The 25730-nt window shown below is 40.9% G+C and overlaps 2 protein-coding genes across 4 annotated transcripts in view; one reads left to right on the top strand and one right to left on the bottom strand.

Moving 5' to 3' along the window:
- ZNF318 (zinc finger protein 318) overlaps positions 1-19979 on the top strand; it is a 96803-nt gene extending 76824 nt beyond the window's left edge. Inside the window, exons 9-10 of one of the 3 annotated variants that reach the window (XR_004622089.1) lie at positions 8899-9050; positions 19862-19979. Coding sequence is in view for 2 of the 3 variants with exons in the window: in XM_034648198.1 (XP_034504089.1) it covers positions 289-3615 (3327 nt within the window). In the remaining variant the exon portion in view is untranslated. Of the gene's footprint in view, positions 1-288; positions 3925-8898; positions 10389-19861 lie in introns of those variants that run through there. The other 2 variants (XM_011218787.3, XM_034648198.1) reach the window with 2 other exon arrangements.
- Positions 19980-20270: 291 nt separating this feature from the next.
- Positions 20271-25730, bottom strand: part of SLC22A7 (solute carrier family 22 member 7) — a 25811-nt gene continuing 20351 nt past the window's right edge. Inside the window, exon 9 of the mRNA XM_034648203.1 lies at positions 20271-20668. Within this exon, the coding sequence (XP_034504094.1) occupies positions 20605-20668 (64 nt within the window). The 3' untranslated portion in view covers positions 20271-20604. The remainder of the gene's footprint in view (positions 20669-25730) is intronic.

Here is a 25730-nt window from a genome sequence, read left to right as displayed (position 1 = left end):
TTGGTCTTAGTAGTTACGGAGTTTCCCACTTTCTATAGTAATCCTTTTGACTTTGTCAAACAACTTCAGAGTCAGAAAAAGTCATTAATGCTTTAAATTCCATGTAATTACTAGGAGGGTCTCTTCAGTTCTATTAAGAGGTGCTGACTTGGTAGAACCATCCGTATCCTTGAAGATGACTCTACTTCCGGGGTTTCTACCGATTGAATTCCAGCAGTAACAGGGCCAAGATTTTCTTTCTTACTGTATTTTGACCAGTTGTTGAGCCTTTATCTTTTCTCTTCCCAGAAATATGTGGTTGAAAACCCATTGTATGAGGAGCGGCGGAATCTGGACCGCCAAGCTGGCTTGGCTGTGGTCCTAGAGACAGAACGGCGACGACAGAGTGAGCTAAAGCGTAAACTTAGTGAGAAACCAAAGGAAGAGAAGAAAGAAAAAAAGGCAAAGGTCATGAAGGAAGTAAAAGAGGATGACAAAGTCTCTGAGGAACTAGAGGACCAACTCTCTGAGGGTAGGAACTCCCCTGAAAAGGCTGAAAGTAAAAGGAAGGCTGGCATCAAACTCCAGTTAAAGGAAGAGGTAAAGAAAGAATCGCCAATATCTTCCTCTTTTGGGAAATTCAGCTGGAGGAAGCCAGAGAAAGAGGAGGAAAAAAGTTCAATGGCCACAAGTATTCCCAAGGAAGAGGTTGTGGAAAACAGTAAGGACAAAGAGGATGGCAAAGCTGAGTCTGGGAAGGCAAAGCCCATCAAAATCAAGCTCTCTGGGAAAACGGTTGTTGCACATACTAGCCCGTGGATGCCCGTTGTGACAACTTCAACCCAGACTAAGATCCGACCCAACCTGCCGATCCCATCCACAGTACTCCGCAAGTCAGGTTCAGCCACAGTGAGCAAGCCAGCTCCTCTTAACACCTTTCTGTCCATCAAGTCTTCTGGAACTACTGCTAAGCCCCTGCCAGTGGTTAAAGAGTCTTCAGCTGATCTCCTCTTGCCTCCTGACATCATCTCCAAAGCATTTGGAGGGGAAGAGGTGATTCTAAAAGGGTCTCCGGAGGAAAAAATTGTACTGGCTGAAAAGAATGAGCCATCCCATATACCTGAACAAATGCTACCACCTCCTCCACCACCCCCTCCGCCACCACCTCCACCAGCTCCAGTTATGCCTCACCTAGCTTCCCCATCTCCTACACAAGCAAATGCTGTCTTGGCGCCGGTCAAATCAAACCCAACTGTAACTCACACTCTCAGCCCTGGCTTCCTGGGTCCTAACATTTTGAATCCTGTGTTGCCAGTAGCCATCATGGCCTCAGCACAGCCAGCTGCCATTCCTTCCGATGAGACGGCTCCTGGGGTGAGTGAGAGTGACAGGGACCAGACCCTTTTCTCTGTGTTAGTGCGTCCTCCACCTCCCCTCTCAAGTGTGTTCAGTGAACAAGCCAAAAAATTGGAAAAGCGGAATTCATGCTTAGCCACAGCGAATGCTAAGGACCTGTATGATATATTCTACAGTAGTGGTGGAAAGGGGGCCCCTGAGACTAAGCTGAGTGGTGGTCTGCTGGCCAATGGGGAAAACAGCAATGTCTCTAGAGTTGAAAGTTCGGATACCTCTTCCACTTCCACTTTGAGCAACAGCACATCCCAAGAGGAGTTGCCTCCAGATAGAAGTTTGATCTCTGCTCCTTTAGTCAGCAACCCTGAAAAGTCCATTACAAAAACTCTGGTGTCTCTAGGGAAATGGTCAGTTGTAGAACGCACAGACTCAGAGAGCAGAGGCAGTAACTATGGCTTCCTACAGCCTCTGACAAGGTTGTGCCAAAACAGGCCTTATGAAACTGTTACCCCAAAGACAGACACTTTGGCTCTGTGGACTTGTACCTCGCTCCAGAGTGATGCTAATAGGGATATATCTCCAGGCGGAAAAGTCGAACTTGACCTGGGAGAGCCAGGGCCACCAGGTGTAGAGCCAGGCCCTCAGCTGTCAGATATACACTGTCGTATCATGGAATCTCAGAAGTTGGTAGAAACCCACCTTATGGAATCTCGTAACCAGGATGAGGAAAGTCAGGAGCTCCTAAGATCTAAGCATTGTGGGGAAAGTGAAGTAGAGGCAAACATCGAACTAAAAGAAAAGAGACCAAAGCTTTCTGAGCGGGTGGTAGGAGAGGGAACAGGTATCAGCATTGGGCCCAACAGCATAGAGGATTCTAATTTGAACCATGGGAACAGATGTGCATGGGAGGGAGAAATAGAACAGCCCAAGTTACAAATGACTGACAAAAAGGCTGAACAGTCCAAGAAGTTGATGAAAGGAAGTGAAACTCAAAGTAAAGTAGTGATTGACTTGAGTGCACAGGCTCTTTCTTCTGCAAAGGCAAAAATAGACTCATTTCCATCAGAAGCCAGGTCTTTACTCCAGAACCCACAAGATATACCTGTGAAAATTTCTGCCCCAGAATTGCTTCTCCAATCCCCAGCCAGACCAGATATGTGTTTAACAGATAATGCACGGGAGCAGGGAGTTTCATCTGGTAGTGAAGAATGGCTAGAAAATTCAGCTCCAGAATCAGCTTCCAGGGCTAGTTACAGAAGCCTCAGACTCAAGAGAGAAAGATCAAAAGACTTTCAAGGTAAAAGGATTTATGAACTGGCTGTCTGGGATGAGAATAAGAAGTCAGAGGCCTGGGAGAGCCCAGAGAAACCAGAAACAGAAGCCCTGGAGCTACGAGGTGTCCATCCAGAATTAACCGTGACAATAGAAAGCAAGGCCTTAGAAGACTTTGAAGTTACAGACTTAAAAGTAGAAGAGCTTGCTGCCCTGGGAAACCTGGGGGACATGGGTGTTGATTTCGGCAGTACTCGGGTAGACCACGCACATAGATCCCCAGCTGCCCTGTCTCGGAAAGTATGTGAAGAAAATTCTATGTCACCTATAGGGTGTAATTCCTCCACTCTCACTGACTTGGAACCAATCCCATCCTTTTCTGAGTTTCCATTAGATTCTCCCAAAACCCTGGTGCTTAACTTTGGAGCAGAGGGTGAACAAAACTCCTCTAATCCCAGAAGTGGAAGGATCACTCCTAACGTTTTGAAAACTGGACTTCCTATAGAAAATGTTGACCTTGGCTTGGGGAGCCTAGAGGGAACACACCAAGCACTTGACCTATTAGCAGGAGGAATGATGCCTGAGGAAGTAGAACCTTCTCAATTAGAGAAACAAGATTCACTCAGATTGGAATCGGAAACAATTAACCCTGCAGGCCTTGGGCCGTCCCCTTGCCTTCCAGACCTCGTTGAATTTGTTACACGGACACCTGGAGTTCAAAAAGAGAAGTTATGTTCTCCTCTGTCTGAGCCAGGTGACCCTCCTGAGTGTAGTTCCCTGGAGATGGGTCCACTACAGCTAGAAATACCGAAAGTATCCATTACACAGGTAGCAATTCCTCAAGTAGATGAGGACAGTGACCACCTGTTGAATTTGGTAAAATCTGTGGCTTCAGGATCCCCTACGAGGGAGCAAGTAGTTGGAGGCAATATGGTCCCTCAGGAAATACCTGCACAAGAAGCTCCAGTTGCTGCCCCCCAGGACCACGCAGCATCCGGTGTTCGTGACTAAGAAAACCCATCTGGAGCTACTTGTGGATGAATCAACTTGGCTTCTGGAATCAGGTGCCCAGACGATACAGGACTAGTTGGCTGTCTCATCTGGAACCTACACCAAGAGATGCAGTCAGCATCTTATAGTAAATGTTCATGGAAGCCAAAAAATTTACCTCTTTTCCGTTTTTTTTTTCCTTAAGATACCAGACAAATCAATCATAACTTCTATACATATCTGTAAAAAAAGCATTTTCTGTTATTATTTTTTTGCCAATTTACTTTCTCCTACTTTGTCATTAAAATCAGATGTCTGTCTGGCTCACCACATAGTGTGCTTTGATTGTATTTTGGCTTTGACTCTGCCATTTCTGGAATATGGGGGAGGAGGGAAACAGAGTTGACTTCTCCAGTTGCTATGTTGTATTCCTACCCAATCTCCTGGGCAGCTGATGGATGTCTGGGAGAAACACCAGTAAGCCTGCTGAAATGGAAAACTAATGAAGGAAGGATTGTTCATCCCTTAGGCTTCCATTTGGATGGGCCTGCCTTAACATTGTTTGAAACGCAGCGTGAGTAGCTCTTTTGTTTACTGTTTACTTCCTTGTGCCATGTCAACCCCATACTTCCTTTATTCTGTTGCCTTTGCTTGAGATGGTCCTGCTAACCCACAAACCTGTTTGGAAATGGCCTCAATAAACGTGGAAGAAAATCTAGCAGGTTCACTTTGGGAAGACGACAAATCGGTAAGGCTGATTCATGGCTGAATGCCAGGTGCAGATAATGCTTTTTGGGTCACTTTTATTTTTGAAACAGCCTTTTGTTCATTGTATTGTGATCCAGTAACACTTTGTGTTAAATTGTTTAGCAGCCATTTCTGTTCTGAAGAGGTAGACGAGCTGAGACTTGTTTTGGGACTGGACTCATTCTCTGTCCACAATCCATGTGTACCCCTTCCTCTACCTCTCCCTTTCCCACGTTATTTCCACCGGAGTGTGATGTTTTGGGTTGTACATTTTGTTCAAAAGATTAAAGAATTTATGAGTCGGCTTGGACAAGTTTAATTTTATTTTTAACGTGTTAATTACTTGGAATAAATGCATTAACTTCATGTTTCTTTCTGGATTTTGTTTTGAAACCACACACATTTGAACTCCACAGGAAAACTAGAAAAATGAACTCCTGCTGTCCTGTTGTCTATCTCCTCCCTCCCAGTTGCGTTTCCCCCACTTGTTGGGGCTACTTCCTTCATGTCAGATTGTGAAGTTATGTAATCTCTGCCCCGGTGCTGCCTGGATGGGTAGTGAGTAGACGACAGTGGTCTGATTTTGGCATCTTCCTATTGTGAAGCTTTTCATATGCCCTTATGTTGGCTCTCCCTATCCTACTCTGGAAGCTGAACTCCCCCAGGAACATTCATGTTCTTGCTGAGGGCATTCTTAGGGATCAAGAGAGCTTAGTCCTCAGGTTTCCTAATCTCTGTCCCAGTTTCCTTTTGACATCTTGTTTTCAGAAATTTATAACCTGGCTCAACAGAGGCTTCAGTCTTGTCTTCTGCCCACTCAAAAATAATGCAAAGTTGATCTTTTTCCCTAAAAATTCTTTTTTTCCTGCTAACTTGTGTGCAGAGCTGCAGAATCCTATCTTGACTTTGGGGAGGCTATGTAGTTTTTCTAGAGCCTTGACTAATGTCTATTTAGAAGATGTTGTGGCCTCTGTTGTTTATCATGTTGTGGAAAGAGCACACATTTGGGAGAGTTCAGTCCGTGAGTGGTCTTCAGCCATTCGCCTTGCTGTGATTTTGGACAAGTTACTTCACCTCACTGTGCCACAGGGATTTTTTTTTTCCCTCTTTAAAATGAGGATCATTGTCTCCATCTCAGCCCCAAATGTGTCCAGGGTCATGCCGTCCTGAGTAGTCGTCCTAGGCCTGCCTTTTAGGCACTTTCCTGGCCTGGAAACCATAGACTGACTCAGAAGGTGCCCTTTAGATGAACGTAAACCCAGATTGGCTTCAGAAATACATTTGTTTTTCTGGAGAACTACTCCCTCCCTGTTCTAGCAGCCTATCTATAGGAATTCAGAGAACCTACAAGTTTAAAATGCCAGTTGTTACCGATTTTCAGGCCTGTTCATTTAGTAAGTTTACCTCCCTTTGGGGAGAGATGGGTGGGTTTAGAGTGGGGAGGGGTTAATCTCCAGATCTCACTTGTACCCTGATTCCTTCTCTGAGGGAGTCAGAATCTTACTCTTTAGGTTAGCAGGGGGACTCTTGGGAAGAGTAGGAAAGGGAAGAGAGAAAATCTAGGAAGTACAGAACTAATTCAAATAGCTGGGACTGGAGTACTTTGAGCTATTACTCTTGTATTATCTTGATAACTTCAGGCTTTTTCTAGAATAATGAATGCTTGTAAGAAGCAATGGCATTCTTCGTATCTGTCTTGAACTAGCAGAGGGAGAGCCTTTAGTTTGGGCCGGAAGTGTGATCCCTCTTTGATCAGTGGGATCTAGCTTTGGAGCCCATCCAGAGAAGCCCTGTGAAAGGAAAGGCAGAACTCTAACCCAGTTGCCAGCACCTAAAGGTAGGACCTATTTCTTTTTATTCAGTACTGTCACAGCACTGAATAAATGTTCACCATTGGAGACAAAGCACATGCAAGGAGGGGGCCCTAATCTTTATACGTTGCCTGCGGTATCATCTATAACTACTTTAAAATTCTGCAAACATCAGAAAGTTTTTATTGGTCTCCCTCAACTGTGACAACACATCATCAGCAGTTAGGTTTAAATTTGGGCAAACACCTAATTTTACCTAAGTTGTGTAAATAACCCCCCAGAAATCCTCTTGGCTTTGTGAATGGAGACCTCTTGCTTCATAAGCCATCTTTCTCCTATTCACTGCTAACTTCAGGGCATATAAGACTCTTAACCTTTCTGGTAAGTATTCCCGTTGTACCTAATACAGCTCCATCTCTCTAAAAAAATGTAAAATTCAAAAAGTTAGCTAATGCTTTGGTATCAAAGCATGCCCAGACATACGTTCATTTATCAGGCTGCCAGGTTCAGGGACTGAAGAATGGTAAGGCGTTAGGGGGTGGGGAGGGTTGGACATATAGATACAGGCATCCAACAGGGACATTAAGTGTATTTTTAAAAAAGAAAAAGGTGGAGGCAGGTTCAGAGAGGATACAGCCTACAAAGAAAGTGAGATGGGTTTTTAAAAATATATTCCTGGGGTGCCTGGTTGGCTCGGTGGAGCATGCAACTCTTGATATCGGGGTCATGAGTTCAAGCCCCACGTTGGGCCTAGAGCTTACTTAAAAATACATATTCCTAAACCGTGGTTCTCCAATTAACAAAACATACCTACCAAGCCTGGGGCAAGAGAGAAACTAAGCAAGGTCTTCATTTATTAACAATTTTGTGAGAACATAAACAAATGAAAATAGTTTGTGATTGTGAGCACATTTCTTTATAGAGTTGAATTTTATAATAATGTTTAGGTGATTTTTAACCAAAAAAATTATGTATACACTCACAGTATTCCTTGATAAGCCAAGCAGTTGAACTGGTAATGAAAATCTATCATTAAAAAAACAAAACACAGCCATGCCGATTTGCCCATAACCCTTATACACTTTCAAAGGGCCATGTACGTTTTCACTGTAGCAGTGTGGTTTTAATTTTATATTTATGTGTTTATTTGATCAATATATCCCTCTCTGCACAACTAGATATAAACTCTCCAAAGCAGGAAGTCTGTCTTTGCTTACTGTTTTTTCATTGTATTCCCAGCGCACAGTTGCCTGACAGAGTGCTCAATAAAAATTTGTTAAAAGAATCAATGTGGTAATAGTAGCTATTTTTTATTAACTGATTATGACTATTCAGCAGTTTATAAGTGGGTAAAAGCTATAAATTGCTGATTGTATTTATTGGGTACTTAGCACTCCAGAAGCCAGCTATCCTGCTTCTGTCCTAGATCTTTGTATACAAAGCACTGTCTATGGCAGTGAATGCGTATCAAGGCTGTCAGTGGCCTCTTCATTTCAACAGCATTCTGGAATAGTGGTGTCAGGCCAGGAGGGGGACACGTTGCCGCTGAAGCTCCTGGAAGAAAAACAGGTTGGGAATGGGGCTAAATTGACCTTAGAGTTAGCAATCAAATGCTTTGGGAACTTTGATATCCAGATGGCTACCTTTCTCCTTCCTTTCATAGGCATGTTGAAGTCAGTCAAACCCCAGATCTTTGACTTGGCCCAACATCCTCTTGTCACCTCATCAGAACCCTAAATCAAGCTGCCAGTTTGATTTCTGGAAGGAAACAAAAAAAAGCAAAAACGGTTGCTGTTGGTAGAAGGAGGAGGAATGCTTTCATTTTTTATTCTGTATTTTTTGTTTCAACATCCTGAACACATAAAATGCATGTTATATAAAATAGAAGTATTTCATGCATGTATAAAATATATACAGACATGTAAAATATGTAATTTTATGTCAGTAAGGGTTATCTGGTGCTATGGAATTATAAATCAGGGTTCATTTTTTTTCCTTTTGTATACTTTTATGTATTAAAAAAGAGTGTTTTGGGTTTTTTTAAGTGTGTAACTCTTAACGCATCCCTGTCGTCATTCCTCTCATCAGTTTTCTATCATTACAAATAGGTCCTGCTGCTTTTCCCGCAAGACTCCCCAAATTCCTCTATTCCCATCAAGGCTGGGCAACATTCATTCTTCAATCTCCATTCTTGAAGAATATTATACTTTTCTTTTTTTCTCTCTCCCTCTTCCCTTTCTCTTGCCCCAACTTCTGTTTAGCTGGTTATGCATTTCCAAGTGTACAAGCATTTGGACTTGAAATTCTGTAAATCAAACTGCCTGTCTTCACAGAGCTTTACTTTTAATACAGGTACACAAAAAGATAACACAAAGTCTTTGTTGCATGCAAGAGAACAGAAGATAATTTGTGTCCAGATGTATAGACTAAAAGCTTTACAGGCTTTTCCATTCCACTTGTGGAGGATCAGATGAGAAAGGTATTCTGTAGAAAGCAATGGAAACGAACGCATTTTAGGGAAGTGAGTAAGCAGAGTGAAAGTAGAGGCAGGGTTACATGATAGAGGGTACAGAGAAAGATTGCAAAGAGGTAAAATCAACCATATTGAGGTATTACTTTCTTTTATCTTCTCTCTGATGCTCTGTCCCTGCTAAACTGCTACCCTGCTGTCCTGTAGCCTACCTATACAAGGATGACAATGAAGACATTTACATACTCTTGCCTACCTCTTTTCCTTTCTTTTCAGGAGCAGTTGCTAAAGTCCAGATTTCCAGAAGGAAGGACTGCAGAAGACATCTTTGCCGCAGGGAGGCAGGGATAGAAGCCACAGAGACCAAAGAAATGATGAGCACCCTTGGGGTCAGTAGGCAGTCACCTCTAGGGTCTGACTTCCAGAAGGTAGGTATGGCTACCGGGACAGGGATGGGTTGTGGAGAAGGCCCTCAGCTGCCGGGAAATGGCGAGTTGGGTGAGCAAATATGTGGTGTATGTATGTCTGTTTCTTTGTAGCAGAAGAACAAGATCAGGATAGGCATAGAGATGTATATTTTAAACTTGCCACTCCTCCTCTCAGTTCATCTCCTAACTTCCATCTCTCATTTTGTGCCATGATACTGTGTTAAAGCTGTGGCTTTCAGATCTTCTCATCCCTCCTGGATCCTGGGCCCCAGTGTTCCCAGCAAGTAGAACATCTACTATTTCAGTTTCATTACTGCTCCATTTAAGAGTCAAGATAAAAAATGTGTATGTCTTTAGAGGAATGGGGTATGAGTAGACAAAAGAGGTAGAAGGAAGGGGAGACCATCACAAAGGTGGTGTTTGAAAAATCCTGGGATTTCAGACTTCAGGACAGCTGACTACCAGTTTCCATTCAGTCTTACTATCCTTCCTATACACATTGAAACATCTGGCACATAGAAGCAGGCAAGCATCATTTCAAACTACCAAGGAAACCCCTTCCTCTCTATCTAAAATTCTAGTAGGTGTTCATTTACTCCTTTTTGCAATCTGGGACTGTGGAGGATGAGAAGCAAAATCAAATAAAATTTAGGTGACTTTTAAGTCCTTTAGACTCTGAGATTCATTTAAATCTGAGCTGCCCCTGATCCAGATTTACCCTTAAAACTGTCTACTTCTGTTCCTGATTTGTAAATCCAGGCATTTACTTAGAGTCCCAGAGGTCTAGTTTACTACCCAAATAAATCTATAGTTTGGGTAGGTTTTGGGAATACTCATAGCGCTACAAGTACAAAGTACTGCATAATATCCAACCAGAGCCATCAAAAGAGTAAGAAGTTAAGGAATAAGGGGTAGGAAGTATCTCAGGGTCTCTGGCTGTTGAGGCTGAAATCAGCTAAGGACTACTCATTCCTAAGGCATCCACCCAGTGGATGAAGCAATGGAAAGCATTCTGGTGCCAGGGCTGCCAACACTTTGTCACCACCACTTTTGACTTTCTCTCCCTTGCTCCAGCCCAAGATCTGTTTCTCATCAGCTACCACATTCCTCTGCTCAATGACAATCAGGGCTGTTGGTCACAGTTTTCATTCCTAACTGCGACTCACCTATCTCCATTCTCCAGTGGTAACTGAGGTCCACCTCCAAGATGTGCTAATCTGAGGGATGGGCAGGGGGAAAGGGAATATATCCTGAGTAATATTTTCCCTTTGAACTTCTTTTATTTGATATGCTAGAGTTTACATATATTCTAAAAATATTTAAGATTTTTTTTTATTGAAATATATTTCATATAACATTAAATTTCTTTAGNCAGTGGTAACTGAGGTCCACCTCCAAGATGTGCTAATCTGAGGGATGGGCAGGGGGAAAGGGAATATATCCTAATATTTTCCCTTTGAACGTCTTTTATTTGATATGCTAGAGTTTACATATATTCTAAAAATATTTAAGATCTTTTTTATTGAAATATATTTCATATAACATTAAATTTCTTTAACCTAAGATTCACCATTTTAAAGTATAAAATCCAGGGTACTTGGGTGACTCAGTCAGTTAAGTGTCTGCCTTCAGCTCAGGTCATGATCCCAGGTTTCTGGGATCAAGTTCCACATCAGGCTTCCTGCTCAGCCGGGAGCCTGCTTCTCCCTCTCCCTCTGCCCCTCCCCTGCTCATGCTCTTTTTTTCTCCCGCTCACTCTCTCAACTAAAGAAAATCTTTTTTAAAAAAGTGTAAAATCCAGTGGCTTTTGATATCTTCAAGATTGTGCAACTATCGCCACTAATTCCAGAACATTTCTACCACCACCCCTAAAGAAACACATACCCATTAGCAGACACTCCCAGTTATTTCCTACCCCAAAGCTGCTGGCAGTAACCAATCTGCTTTCCATCCATCTGTGTGGATTTACCTGTTCTGGGCAATTCGTATGAATGGAGTCATACAATGTGTGGTCTTTTGTGTCTGGCTTCTTTCATTTAACATGTTTTCAAGGTTCGTTCATCATTTGTACCATGTGTTAGTACTTCACTGTATTTTATAGTTGAATAATATTCTGCATACCACACTTTGTGTCTCTACTAGTTGATGGGATTTTGAGTTATTTCCACTTTTGGGCTATTATGAATAATACTGCTGTGAATGTGAACATTTGTATACAAGTGTTTGTGTGGATATCAGTTTTTCAGTTCTCTTGGGTATATCCTGGTTCATATGGCAACTCTTTAACTTTTTCAAGTTCAAGTTTTATGTTCAAGTATAAGATGCATATAAAAAACAAAAGTACACACAATAGTTAAGCCCCAAGATTTTAACAGAATGACCACGCCTGGGTAACCAACACCCNAGAGGGAACACAAGCAGGGGGAGTGGGAGAGGAAGAAGCAGGCTTCCAGCAGAGGAGCCCGATGTGGGGCTCGATCCCATAATGCCGGGATCACGCCCTGAGCCGAAGGCAGACGCTTAACCGCTGTGCCACCCAGGCGCCCCTCAAGTTCAAGTTTTATGTTCAAGTATAAGATGCATATAAAAAACAAAAGTACACACAATAGTTAAGCCCCAAGATTTTAACAGAATGACCACGCCTGGGTAACCAACACCCAAATCAAAAAATAAAATATGACCAACACCCCTGAAGCCCCTCTCATGTCCTCTTCCAGTCACTACTTTCCCAAAATGTAACCACTTTTCTGACTCCTATCTCAGGTATTGTATTTTTGTCTTGTTTTTTATGGAGGTGAAATTCACATAACAAAATAACCGCTTTAAAATAAAGAAGTGACATTTAGTACATTCACAATGTTGTGTAACCATCACCTCTGTCTAGTTCCAAAACGTTTTCATCACCCCAAAATAAAACTTTGTATCTATTGAGCAGTTAGTTCTCATTCCTACCTCTCTGCAGCCCCCGGCAATTACCTATCTGCTTTCTGTCTCTATGATGNCACTACTTTCCCAAAATGTAACCACTTTTCTGACTCCTATCTCAGGTATTGTATTTTTGTCTTGTTTTTTATGGAGGTGAAATTCACATAACAAAATAACCGCTTTAAAATAAAGAAGTGACATTTAGTACATTCACAATGTTGTGTAACCATCACCTCTGTCTAGTTCCAAAATGTTTTCATCACCCCAAAATAAAACTTTGTATCTATTGAGCAATTAGTTCTCATTCCTACCTCTCTGCAGCCCCCGGCAATTACCTATCTGCTTTCTGTCTCTATGATTACTTATTCTGGTTATTTCACATAAATGGAGTCATAGGGTATGTGACCTTTTCTGTCTGGCTCCTTTCACTTAGCATAATGTTTTGAGGTTAATTCATGTTGTAGCATGCATCAGTAGTTCATTACCTTTTATGGCTGAATAGTATTCCATTGTATGTGTACACCAGAATTTGTTTATCCATTCGTTCATTGATGGACATTTGGGTTATTTCCACCTTTCAGCTATTGTGAATAGTACTGCTGTAAACATTCATGTGTAAGTATGTGTTTGAGTACCTGTTTTCACATGAAAAAGTGCATGTTTGAGTACCTGTTTTCACTTCTTTTCAGAATGTAATTAGAAGTGGAATTGCTGAGTCATACAATTATTTTATGTTTAACTTTTTTTTTTTTAAGATTTTNTGCATCAGTAGTTCATTACCTTTTATGGCTGAATAGTATTCCATTGTATGTGTACACCAGAATTTGTTTATCCATTCGTTCATTGATGGACATTTGGGTTATTTCCACCTTTCAGCTATTGTGAATAGTACTGCTGTAAACATTCATGTGTAAGTATGTGTTTGAGTACCTGTTTTCACATGAAAAAGTGCATGTTTGAGTACCTGTTTTCACTTCTTTTCAGAATGTAATTAGAAGTGGAATTGCTGAGTCATACAATTATTTTATGTTTAACTTTTTTTTTTTTTTAAAGATTTATTTATTTATTTATTCGACATAGATAGAGACAGCCAGTGAGAGAGGGAACACAAGCAGGGGGAGCGGGAGAGGAAGAAGCAGGCTGCCAGCAGAGGAGCCTGATGCGGGGCTCGATCCCATAACGCCGGGATCGCGCCCTGAGCCGAAGGCAGACGCTCAACCGCTGTGCCACCCAGGCGCCCCTTATGTTTAACTTTTTGAGGAACTGCCAAACTTTTCCACAGCACCTGAATCATTTTACATCCCTTTCAGCAATGTACAATGGTTCCAGTTTCTCCATATTCATAACACTTGTTAATTTCTTTTTGTATGTATTATAGCCGTCCTAGTGTTTCATTGTGTTTTTTTTATTTTTTAAAATTTTTTTATTTTTTTATTTTTTGTTTTAAAGATTTTATTTATTTATTCGACAGAGATAGAGACAGCCAGCGAGAGAGGGAACACAAGCAGGGGGAGTGGGAGAGGGAGAAGCAGGCTCATAGCAGAAGAGTGATGTGGGGCTTGATCCCATAACGCCGGGATCACGCCCTGAGCCGAAGGCAGGCGCTTAACCGCTGTGCCACCCAGGCGCCCCTCATTGTGATTTTGATTTACTTTTCCTTGATAACTAATGATCTTGAGCATCTTTTCATGTGTTTTTGGCCATTTATATATCTTCTTTAGAGAAATGCCTACTCAAGTCCTTTGCCCATTTTTTAATTGGGTTGTTTGTCTCTTTGTTCTAGAATTGTAAGGATTCTTTATGTATTCTGGATACTAGACCTTTATCAGATATATGATTTACAGTTATTTTCTCCTATGCTTTTGATGCACAAAAGATTTTCATTTTGATTAAGTCCAATTTATCCATTTTTTTTCTTTCATTACTTGTGGTTCTGGCATAAATTTAAGAACCCATTGCCAAATCTAAGACCATGAAGGTTTACCCCTATGTTTTCTTCTAAGAATTTTTTAGTTTTAGCTCTTATGTTTAGGTTGTTGATCCGTTTTGAGTTAATTTTTGTACATAGTATGAGGTAGGGATCCAACTGCATTCTTTTGTATGTGAAAGTACAGTTGTTCCAGCATATTTGTTAAAGAGACTGTTTTTCCTACATTGAATGGTCTGGCACTATTGTTGGAAATTGATTGGCTGTAGACGCATGGATTTATTTCTGGACTCTCAATTCTATTCCATTGGTTTATATGTCATCTGATGCAAGTACTCTATTTTGATCACGGTAGTTTTGTTCACTCTAAGTTTTGAAATTGAGAAGTGTGAGACTTCCAACTTTGTTCTTCTTAAGATTGTTTTGCTGTTTGGGCCTCCTTGCAGTTTCATATGAATTTGAAGATTGGCTTTTCATTTTTGCAAAAAGAGTCATTGGAATTTTCATAGGGATTGTTTTAGATCTGTAGATCACTTTGGATAGCATTACCATTTTGACAATATTAGATCTTCCAACCCATGAATATAGATGGGATGCCTTTTTGTTTATTAGGTCTTCTTTAATATCTTTCACCGGTATTTTGTAGTTTTTGTGTATGTCTTTCACATCCTGGCTAAATTTATTCCTATGTATTTTATTCTTTTGTATGCTATTGTAAATGGAATTGTTTCTTAATTTCCTTTTGGACTATTTATTGCAGGTGTATAGAAATACAATTTAATGTGTTGATCTTATACCCTGAAACTTTGCTGAACTTGTTAATTTCTTCTAGTTTTGTGTGAGTGTGTGGATTCTTTATATATATAATATACAAATTTTGTATATTTTAAATCATGTCATTTGAGAATAGAGATAGTTTTACTTCCTCCTTTCCAATTTGGGTACCTTTTATTTCTTTTTCTTCCTTAATCGCTTTAGCTAGAACTTCCAGTACAATGTTTAAAAGCAATAGTAAAGGTGACATCCTTGTCTGGTTCCTACTTAATCATACAGTTGTTCAGAGTATTATCTTATAATGCCTTCTTATTTCTGTAAGATCAGTAGTAATGTCCCACTTTCATTTCTGATTTTAGTTATTTGCATCTTCTCTCTTGTTCTCTAAGTAAATTTAAAGTTTTTTTTTTAATTTAGCTAAAGTTTTGCCAATTTCGTCAGTCTTTTCAAAGTATCAACTCTTGGTTGCATTGATTCTATTGTTCTTTTCCCTATTTCATTCATCTCTGCTGTAATCTTTATTATTTCTTTCTTCCTACTGTCTTTTAGTTCAGTTGGCTCTTTTTTTTTCTAGTTCCTCAAGGTGTAAAGTTAGGTTATTGATTTGAGGTCTTCCTTTTTAAAATGTTCATAGCTATAATTTCCCTCTTAGCACTGTTTTCACTGCATCCCATGTGTTTGATATGTTTTTATTTTCATCCACCTCAAAGTATTTTATCATTTTCTTGTGAGTTCTTCTTTGACCCATTGGCTACTTAAGAGTGTGTTGTTTAATTTACACATCTTGTGAATTTTCCAGCTTTCCTTCTGTTATTGAGTTTTAGCTTTATTCTGTTGTGGTTGGAGAAGGTACTTTGTATGATTTCAGTATTTTTAAATGTTTTGTGGGTGAACGTACGATCTATTCTGGAGAATGTTTTATGTGCACTTGAAAAGAATGTGTATTCTGAGTTTTTTTTAAAAGATTTTACTTACTTGTCAGAGACAGAGTGCACAAGCAGGGGGAGCAGCAGGCAGAGGAAAAAGCAGACTCCCCGCTGAGCAAGGAGCCTGATGCAGGACTCGATCCCAGTACCCAAACTCAGACACTTAACTGACCGAGCTGCCCAGGCATCCCATGTGTATTCTGTTTTTGGATGAAGTATTCTGCATATGTCTGTTAGGTCTACTTAGTTCAGTGTTGTTCAAGTCTTCTATTTCCTTATTGAACTTCTGTCTAGATGTTCTGTTCTTTATTGAAGTGGAGCATTGGAATCTCCAACTACTGTTGTAGAACTCTCTCTCCCTTCATCTCCATCCTTATGGTGTTTTGTCACAATTGTGTGCTGATTAACATAGATTTACAATTATTGTTTTATTCATTTGCCTCTTAAATCATATGGGAAACTAATGGGGAATTACAAACCAAATATACAACAATACTGGCTTTTATATTTACCTACAGGGTTACTTTTACTGGATTTCTTTCTTTATATGGTTTTGCATTATCGTCTAGTGACCTTTCATTTCAGCCTAAAGGACTCCCTTTAGGTTTTTCATGTAAGACAGGTCTGCTAGTGATGAACTCCCTCAACTTTTGTTTCTCTAGAAAGGTCTTAATTTCCCTTTTCTTTTGAAGGATAGTTTTGTTGGATATAGAATCTTGGTTGAGAGTCCTTTTTTTTTCTTTCTCCTACTCAGTAATTTCAATAGTCCTATCTTCAGGTTCACTCATTTTTTCTTTTGCCATCTTGAATCTGCTGTAGAATCCCTGTAATGAGTTTTCCATTTCAGCTACTATACTTTTCATCTCTAGAATTTTTATTTGGTTCTTATGTAATATTATAATATTAAATGTTTAATATATAATTTAATGTATATCTCTTTATGGATATTCTTTATTTGTTCATTTCTTCATTCTCCTAGTTTCCTTTAGTTTTNCGATCCCGTAACGCCGGGATCACGCCCTGAGCCGAAGGCAGACGCCCAACCGCTGTGCCACCCAGGCGCCCCACTCATTTTTTCTTTTGCCATCTTGAATCTGCTGTAGAATCCCTGTAATGAGTTTTCCATTTCGGCTACTATACTTTTCATCTCTAGAATTTTTATTTGGTTCTTATGTAATATTATAATATTAAATGTTTAATATATAATTTAATGTATATCTCTTTATGGATATTCTTTATTTGTTCATTTCTTCATTCTCCTAGTTTTCTTTAGTTTTTTTATCTATTAGCTCTTTGAGCATATTTAAGACATTTGATTTAAAATATTTGCCAAATGGGGTGCCTGGCTGGCTTAGTCATTAGAACATGCAACTCTTGATCTCGGGGTTGTGAGTTTGAGCCCCATGTTGGGTGTAGAGATTACTTAAAAAAAAAAATTTAAAATCTTGAAAAAATAAAATATTTGCCTAGTAAGTCCAGTGTTGGGGCTTCCTTGGTGATGGTTTCTATAAACTTCTCTTTTTTTTTCTGTGAATGAAACATGCTTTCTTTATTCTTTTTATACCTTGTGATATTTTTGTTTAAAACTGAACATTTTGGGGGCGCCTGGGTGGCACAGCTGTTAAGCGCNCTGGGTGGCACAGCGGTTAAGCGCCTGCCTTCGGCTCAGGGCGTGATCCCGGCGTTATGGGATCGAGCCCCACATCAGGCTCTTCCGCTATGAGCCTGCTTCTTCCTCTCCCGCTCCCCCTGCTTGTGTTCCCTCTCTTGCTGGCTGTCTCTATCTGTTGAATAAATAAATAAAATCTTTAAAAAAAAACTGAACATTTTGAATATTACAATGTGTCAATCTGGGAATCAGATCCCCCTCTCAGGGTTTGTTGTTGTTGATTATTGAAGGCTGTTGTCATCCACTTGTTCATTGACTTTTCTAAACTATTTTTGCTAAAACTGCATTTCTTGTTGTGTGTGATCACTGAAACTCTGTTCCATTATCTCAGCAGTCAGTCAGTGACCTGACAAGAGATTCCCTGAAATGGCTGGAGGAAAAACACCACCACCACCTCTCCAGGTTTCTGTAGCTTGGCTCTGAGCTGGGGCACTACTTCAGTGCTAAGCCAATTTGCCTGAAACTCTGCCTTAGTCTTCACCTCCTGACTGCGTGGTGCCCAAAGATCTGCCAAAGGTGCAAGCCTGGGGTCCTCTCAGGTCTTTTCTGCACATGCATCTGTCCCTGGGCATGCACTTTGTATGATGGATTTCCCCAATCACACACTGGCCCTTCAGAGTCCTTATTTCCCCATGTAGCTTCCTCCTCAGCCTCCTACTTGTCAGACTTTTAGATCCATCTGCTGCTTGTTCAATTCTCTGTATCTTTCTCTAGGCAGTCACCAGTAGTACAGGTCTTTAAATACTTTCAACAGATGCTACTTGGAAAGCTGCTCCAGGCTGAGGGGGCAAAACAAAGGTCAGACTCAGCATGGGTCCCTCAGGGAACCACCAGACAGGCAAAATTGACAGCCACAGTCTTTTGAGAATAGGGTGCATCCCTCCTCCCTTGGCATTAGCAAACCACACCAGGACTGTGGACTACTGTCCCACAGCCACCACTAAGCTGGGGGATGGGGGATGGTAGATAGGTAAACAAAAATGCCACAAAATTTTGTTACTGAAATTTAACAGCATCTTTTTTCATTAAGCACACCACTGGTTGGACTCCACTCTCAGTTTTATTAGATTCCAGAGTTCTGAAAAAGTTGCTTCTATCTGTTTTTGCCAGCTTAATGATAGCATCAGTGGAGGACTGATTCTTGTAACTATCTACTCTTCATTTCTGTGAAATCACAATATATTTAACTTTTTGAAGAACTGTCAAAACTGTTTTCCACACCAGCTGCATCACTTTAGCCNTACCAGCTGCATCACTTTAGCCCCCTACCAGCAATTTGAGGGTTTCATTTCCTCCACATCTTTTCCAACACTTGTTTTTTTTTAAGATTTTATTTACTTATTTATTTGTCAGAGAGAGAGCGCACAAGCAGGGGGAGCAGCAGGCAGAGGGAGAAGTAGGCTCCCCGCCAAGCAGAGAGCCTGACGCGGGACTTGATCCCAGAACCCTGGGATCATGACCCGAGCCAAAGGCAGATGCTTAACCAACTGAGCCACACAGGCATCCCTTTTCCAACACTTGTTATTTTCTGTTTTTCTTTTTTGATTACAGCCATCCTAGTGGATGTAAAATGGTATGTCCTTATGGTTTTGATTTACACTTCTTTAATGACTAATGATGTCAAGCATTTTTTCATGGGCTTATTGGCCATTTGTATATCTTCTTTGGAAAACTATCCAAATTCTTTGCCCATTATTTAATTGGATAACTTGACTAAGATCCATTTTTTATATATCATTTTCTAGTCTTTTTTCTTACATGGTTATCTTAAAAATCATGCATTAAGAAAATATGTATGTAAAGCAATTTACAGTGTCAGAACTTTATACAACATAATTCTTAAATACAAGAAGAAGCACAAGAACTGTAAAAAGATGCACGTTGTATTAATTGGGACTCTTGGTTGGAACAGAAACTAACTCAAACAAGCTTAAGAAAAAATGGATAGGGGATAATTTATTACTTGATACTGGGAAACTGGGGCAGAGTTAGATCCCAGCGGTCAGAGATGTCCTTAGGACCCTCCCTTCCCCTTCCTCTCAACTTTGCTTGGCCTCATTTTCTCTTCACTCGGGGGCAAAATAGCCCCTGCAGTCTCAAGCTGCCTTGGTCCTTATAAGTTTTCTATATAGAAAATGAAAGTGTATTTTTCCTAATAACACCAAAAAGTCTCATGGAAAAGTCTCAGCGAAGAGGATGAGTGTGACTTGGACCACACTCCTATCCCTGAACAATTACTGTGGCCAAGTGGATAAAGTACTCAGACCAGGTCAGAAGCTCACCGTGGAAAGACAGGATCTACTTCACTGAACAATCTAGACAAAGTTAAATTAATGTGGAATGGGGGGGGGAGACAAGGTTCTTCAAAAGTAATGCTTCTAAGTAGAAAAGAAAATATCCCCTATAGAGCTGCAAAGATTCAGTGCCACCTTGGTTTTTATACCTTCCTCTTTGTGGCTTTTTATCACAAGATGGCTGTTTAAGTTCTTGTCTCCACAAGATACTGGTAATTGCTGCCCTGTTTTTGGTGGTGAGGGGTGGTAATAAGAGATTATGAATAAAGATGTTAGAGCTCTGCCTGTTGCAAAAGCTCCAGAGAAGAAGAGGAAAAGCCCAGTCATTTTGGAGTTGGGAAGATCCTGGAATGTGACTCCTGATTCTGTGATTTTGAGTTTCATAGAGGAACTGAGAAACTCCTCTATAAAAAGGTAAAGCTTTTGCATTTTTCTGAATTCGTAAAATTAAACTTTTAATTTCCTTAACATAGTCTCATGACCTGGAAGGACTGTTCTTGTATATCATAAAAAATGAGATGAGGAAGTTGCTGGTAGTTCACATCACGGAGCAGTCACCATGTCAGAACTATAAGCAAGCTGACCACCAAGTTTCACTCCTCTTGTTTTCTTCTCGGTTTCCAGCATATGGATACATTTTTCGTGCTGCAAATTATTTGGATGTGGTTGTTTTTATATATTTTTAGATGAAATACACNCTGTCAGAACTATAAGCAAGCTGACCACCAAGTTTCACTCCTCTTGTTTTCTTCTCGGTTTCCAGTATATGGATACATTTTTCGTGCTGCAAATTATTTGGATGTGGTTGTTTTTATATATTTTTAGATGAAATACACATTTCCAAGTAATATTTGAGAAGCCAAACCCATCTTTGTATGGAAAACCACCATTTAAAGCTGTTGTTGATTTCTTCATGAGCGTAAGTTGAAGGCAACCATGGTGAAGGATCAGAGGGTCATTTCCTGCAGTCTTGATTCTGAATTAGCCCAGCTGATGCCTTTGAATCACAAAATGTAGCCCAGTCAATAACCCCAAGCAGCTAACCACAAGTAGCTGTATACAGAATGCTCTCGAAGGGTTCATGTAATGGCAGCAAGTGGATGCTGGAAAACAAGGAAAAAGGTCAAACAGACTTGCTAGTGTGTTTTCAAGAAAACATTTCAGTCTGTTTTTGTTTTGTGTGTTTCTATTTTTTTAAGTAACATAAATGGCTGAAAGTAAAGCTTTCTAGTTAGAGGAGAGACTCAGAAGATGGAATGAGAAAGCACACAGGTTACGGGTAATAAAGGTTAAGTAAGTAACACAGGATTCAAGAGGGAAGACTAATTTTTCATTAATATACCAGAACTGAGTGAAACCTTTCAAGAGTCATTGAGAAACAAGAGTTTTTGATAATGCCTTAAAAATCATAAGCATATGCCCATATACTTGAACAAGTTGACAAAGATATAAAATAAGTGGACTTTATAGTTGTCATCACAACTCATTGCAGTGCTAACCTGACACATTATAGCAGTCATATTTGTAAGGTGCCTTACAGTTTACATAACACTTCCCCACATTCTCTCATTTGCCATATATTTAATGATAGACATAATTGTGCTACATGCTAATTAAGCTTAATTAGTAAGTTCTTGTGAATGACTGCAATTAGTGGGACTGATTTGCTGCCAAAGCAGATTTGCAGTTCTCTTTTTATTATCTAGTATTTATAATCAGGATCATTTTATTTTTTTTAAAGATTTTATTTATTTATTGGACAGAGATAGAGACAGCCAGCGAGAGAGGGAACACAAGCAGGGGGAGTGGGAGAGGAAGAAGCAGGCTCATAGTGGAGGAGCCTGATGTGGGGCTCGATCCCACAACGCCGGGATCACGCCCTGAGCCAAAGGCAGACGCTTAACCGCTGTGCCACNAATCAGGATCATTTTAAATCATATTCTGGTTTGCCTCATACATGCTGATCCTCATGGATATGAAGAAACAAACTCCTGAGTGCTTACTCCTAGGCACCTAAGCTTCCCTTGCTCCAGGGCTTTTGTTGTAATGAAACTCAACTCCTACCAGTCCCCTCCTAACTCCACATCTCCTCACTAGCCTTCATCTACTCACATTTGAANATTTTAAATCATATTCTGGTTTGCCTCATACATGCTGATCCTCATGGGTATGAAGAAACAAACTCCTGAGTGCTCACTCCTAGGCACCTAAGCTTCCCTTGCTTCAGGGCTTTTGTTGTAATGAAACTCAACTCCTACCAGTCCCCTCCTAACTCCACATCTCCTCACTAGCCTTCATCTACTCACATTTGAAGGAGACTTGTGTATAACATTTAACATTCTTTCACCAATAAATATTTATTGAGCACCATTTATCAGAGATTAATCAAGGCATTGGAAGCATACACAAAGCATTCCTGGCCCCTGTCCTCGTGGAGCTCACAGACTAATTGGGTAGACAAAGCCTAGATTCTGGGGTTGGGGGGGGAGGGCAGGAAGTTGCCCAACCTGTTGTTTTTGTTTGTTTTTTTTTTAATGGTTTGGTTGCAGCACTGATGTTTATTTTGGTTTTTTTTTAAGATTTTATTTATTTATTTGACAGAGAGAGACAGCCAGCGAGAGAGGGAACACAAACAGGGGAGTGGGAGAGGAAGAAGCAGACTCCCAGCGGAAGAGCCTGATACAGGGCTCGATCCCAGAACACCGGGATCACACCCTGAGCCGAAGGCAGACGCGTAACGACTAAGCCACCCAGGCGCCCCGGCCAACCTATTTTATTCCCCCACTAAGCTACAAAAGTATCCTTTATCATGAGTCTCCATTTGCCTTTTTTTCCCCTCATCTGAGTTCTCAAGTAGGGAAAACACAGTTGTTGATTGTACCCCCTTGGCCCTCCAGCACAGGATGCTATGGGAGAGACTGCCTGGGGCCAATAGCCTGGTATTGAGTAGGTGAGGGGGACTTGAAGTTAGGTGGGAATTAGTGAGGTGAAGATATTGAGAAAGCAAGTTCCCAGAAGGGAGATAGCATTTGCAAAGGTCTCGAGGTAGGTAAGAACTTGGCAGGTTTAAGGAGCTCATTTAGTGTGGTTCAAGGGAGAAGCAGGAGAAATGTCTAGAACTAGAAAGGTGAGGGCCTTAGAGCCAAGTTAAAAACTTTACCTTGAAGACACTGAGAAGTCATGGAAAAGCTTTAATGACATTCCACTGTCTCTTACAACCCCTTATTTGCCTGGAGAGGTCCTCTTACCTTTAGGCACAGAGGTGCTGTATAGACCAGGATAGTATCCTTTCAGACTCAAACACATGGGCAGCTTAGGAGGAGGGAGTGGAAAGAGTATGAGCTTGAGAGTCTTGGGTCTGTATGATTTGAACAACTCTCTTAACCTCTCCAAGCCACTTTCGTTTTATGTACAATTGATGTAGCATTTTTTAAAATTTAGTTAGTTATTTGAGAGAGCCATAAGCAGGGGCAGAGGGAGAGGGAGAAGCAGACTCCCTGCTGAGCTGGGATCATGACCTGAGCCAAAGGCAGACACCTAATTGACTGAGCCACCCAGGCGCCCCAATAATGTAGCATTTAAACCCCCAACCAGGTTTTTGTAGGATCAGAAATAAGTACAGTGCCTGTGACTGGTACTCCAGAGGCGGTAGCTGTCACTATTTTAACAATGCTCTCTTGCTAACACAAATTTGAAACTCTTCTCTGGTAATAGAATCACAGAATCATATACTGCCAAATTGTGAGGAAAACTCAAAGATCTGTCTGTGTATGATGCTTGCATCCCTTCTGCAACACTGGCGATCAATTGGATTGTTCTCCAGTGTTATTTATAACATCCAGAGATAGGAAGCTCACTGCTCTCTGAAGCAGCCACCCCATGCTTGGGCTCTGTAAGAAGGTTCTTTTCTTGGACAGAAGCCCAGTCTGCTTTTCTGTGACCTCTATCCAGGGGTCTCAGTAGTGCCCCTAATGCCTCATCCATGTGACACCCCTCAGGTGTTTGGGGCCATTATCTTCACCACCACTCATCTCGAGTTGAAAAGTTTGTTTCTTCAGCTTCATAACAATAAAAGGGTCAATTCGTCGCAACTACCAACAGTCTGAAAACATAAATGTACCTAAAAATAGAGCTTAAAAACATTAAGTAAAAAGCGTTAGTGATGGATGTTAGTAATAATAAAATAGGGCCGCCCAGCTGGCTCAGTCGGTGGAGCAAGGGACTCTTGGATCTCAGGATTGTGAGTTTGAGCCCCACGTTGGGCATAGAGATTACCTAAAAAATAAAAGTCTTTAAAAAATAATATCATTTACTGAGCACCCCCACTCTACTTGGTGCTGTAGGTACACAGATAAGAATCAACCCCGTTGGCTGAAGGAAGCCGGACAAGTAAATATAACATGACTATACAGATACTGTGACAGGTCTGTGCAGGAAAAAGTAGTGGGTATTGGAGGGGCACCAAGGGAACAATCATCTTTATGAAAGAGGGACCTGCCTCTCAGATGACACAAACTCCACTCTGACAGCTGATTAGGTAATACCTACACTCCACTGGACTTAACCATTTGTGGTATTTGTTAAACTACCACATTAGGGGCTTTAAGTATTCAAAACGGGCACTGTCAGTAACTGCAAGTGCATTCCTGCAAGAAGGGTCATTTTCCCTGTCAGCATTCTTTACAAAGCCTCTTTTAGAGACAGAATAATAGAAGCCAGGCAAGCAAGAAGAGTGGAATACTGTGATTTGCTGTACTTGCAAATGGATGGCCAATATTTGGAAAGGAGGAGGCTCGACTAGTCTTTTCTAAGCACTGAAATAGAAGAGACAAGGCATACTGTGTTTGTCATGCCACATGATACAGGAAGGCCACAGAAGACGGGTAGTAAAGCGCCTACCCCACTGACTCAGGGCAAGTTGTGTGAAGGCAGCATGGTGCTCCTACTCCGACGCTTGTTTCTCTGTGTGGAGCCCTGTGCTGGACGCAGTGGTAAAGATGACCTTTCTAGGAGGCTGAGGTGTGTGTCCAAGGTGATCCAGCACAGAAAGACCTACAGAGCCTCGGCGAAAGACTATTTGATATGCTCCAGAAATTCTAAGGATAGTTCTGTGGGCAAATGAAGCTAACCTTCCTAAAGGAGAATAAATACAATGTCAACGAATGACTACAATGAAGTCCTCCCAACCTCCTGAAGTAAGACCTTCTCCCTGAGAGCCATGAAGAGCAAGCAGCAGTGAACCTCAGGCTGCCTTCTGTAAGAAGGAGAGAGGCAGAAACACAAAGGGGCAATAGCGGTGGAGATGAAGACTAGTATTTTCCAGCTTTGTTAAAGAAGAAGCCCATCAAGAAACAGTTATAAAACTAAGGATCTTGAAATAGTTCCCAAAACAAGATACAGATAATGAGAAAGTACAGAAAAGTTTGTTTCATGTTGTGCAGCCTTCCACCTTTAGAAGTCAACAAGGAGGACAAAACAAGTGTTATAAGGAGGAAGTACTGATGGGGACAAGTGAGGAAATAGGAGTGTTGAGTGGAAATTCATTGACACCAGTCCTATCCCATTACCCAGTGAGGGAACTGAAGTTCAGAGAGGGTCTTGGACTCCTGAGACACAAATGGGACTCGTTTCACCCCACAGGGTACAGCACTGCAGCTGAAGGCTCAGTTCAGCACACATGCCCCCTTGAGCTGTTTCTGAGCTGACTTGACAAAACAAAGGAACTTAATCCAGACAGCTCTTCATTTCACCACCTAATACGTCATCAAGGGATTGTTTTCTCTGCTGGGGCAGTGGCACACAGTAATCAGCTCTCTTCCCTGCCTCTCATTTTCTGAGCTACCTTTTTTTAAAAATCAGTTTTCTTCAGGCATTCTCATTATTATTGAGAAATTATTCACATATCATAAAGTTCACCCTTCTAAGGTATACAATTCATTAATTTTTAGTATATTTATGAGGTTGTGCAACTATCATCACTAATTCCAGACCATTTTCCTCTCCCCATAAAGAGACCTAATACCCCCTTAGCAGATATGCCCAATTGCCCCTCCTCCCAATCCCTAGGAACCACTAGTCCACTTTTCTGTCTTGATGAATTTCCCTATTCTGGACATTGCATATAAATGCAATCGTACAATAGGTGGTGGTATGTGTCTGGCTTCT

This window comes from Ailuropoda melanoleuca, chromosome 19 (genome assembly GCF_002007445.2).
Source record: "Ailuropoda melanoleuca isolate Jingjing chromosome 19, ASM200744v2, whole genome shotgun sequence".
Classification (NCBI taxonomy): domain Eukaryota; kingdom Metazoa; phylum Chordata; class Mammalia; order Carnivora; family Ursidae; genus Ailuropoda; species Ailuropoda melanoleuca.
This window is presented reverse-complemented; position numbering and strand designations above follow the sequence as displayed.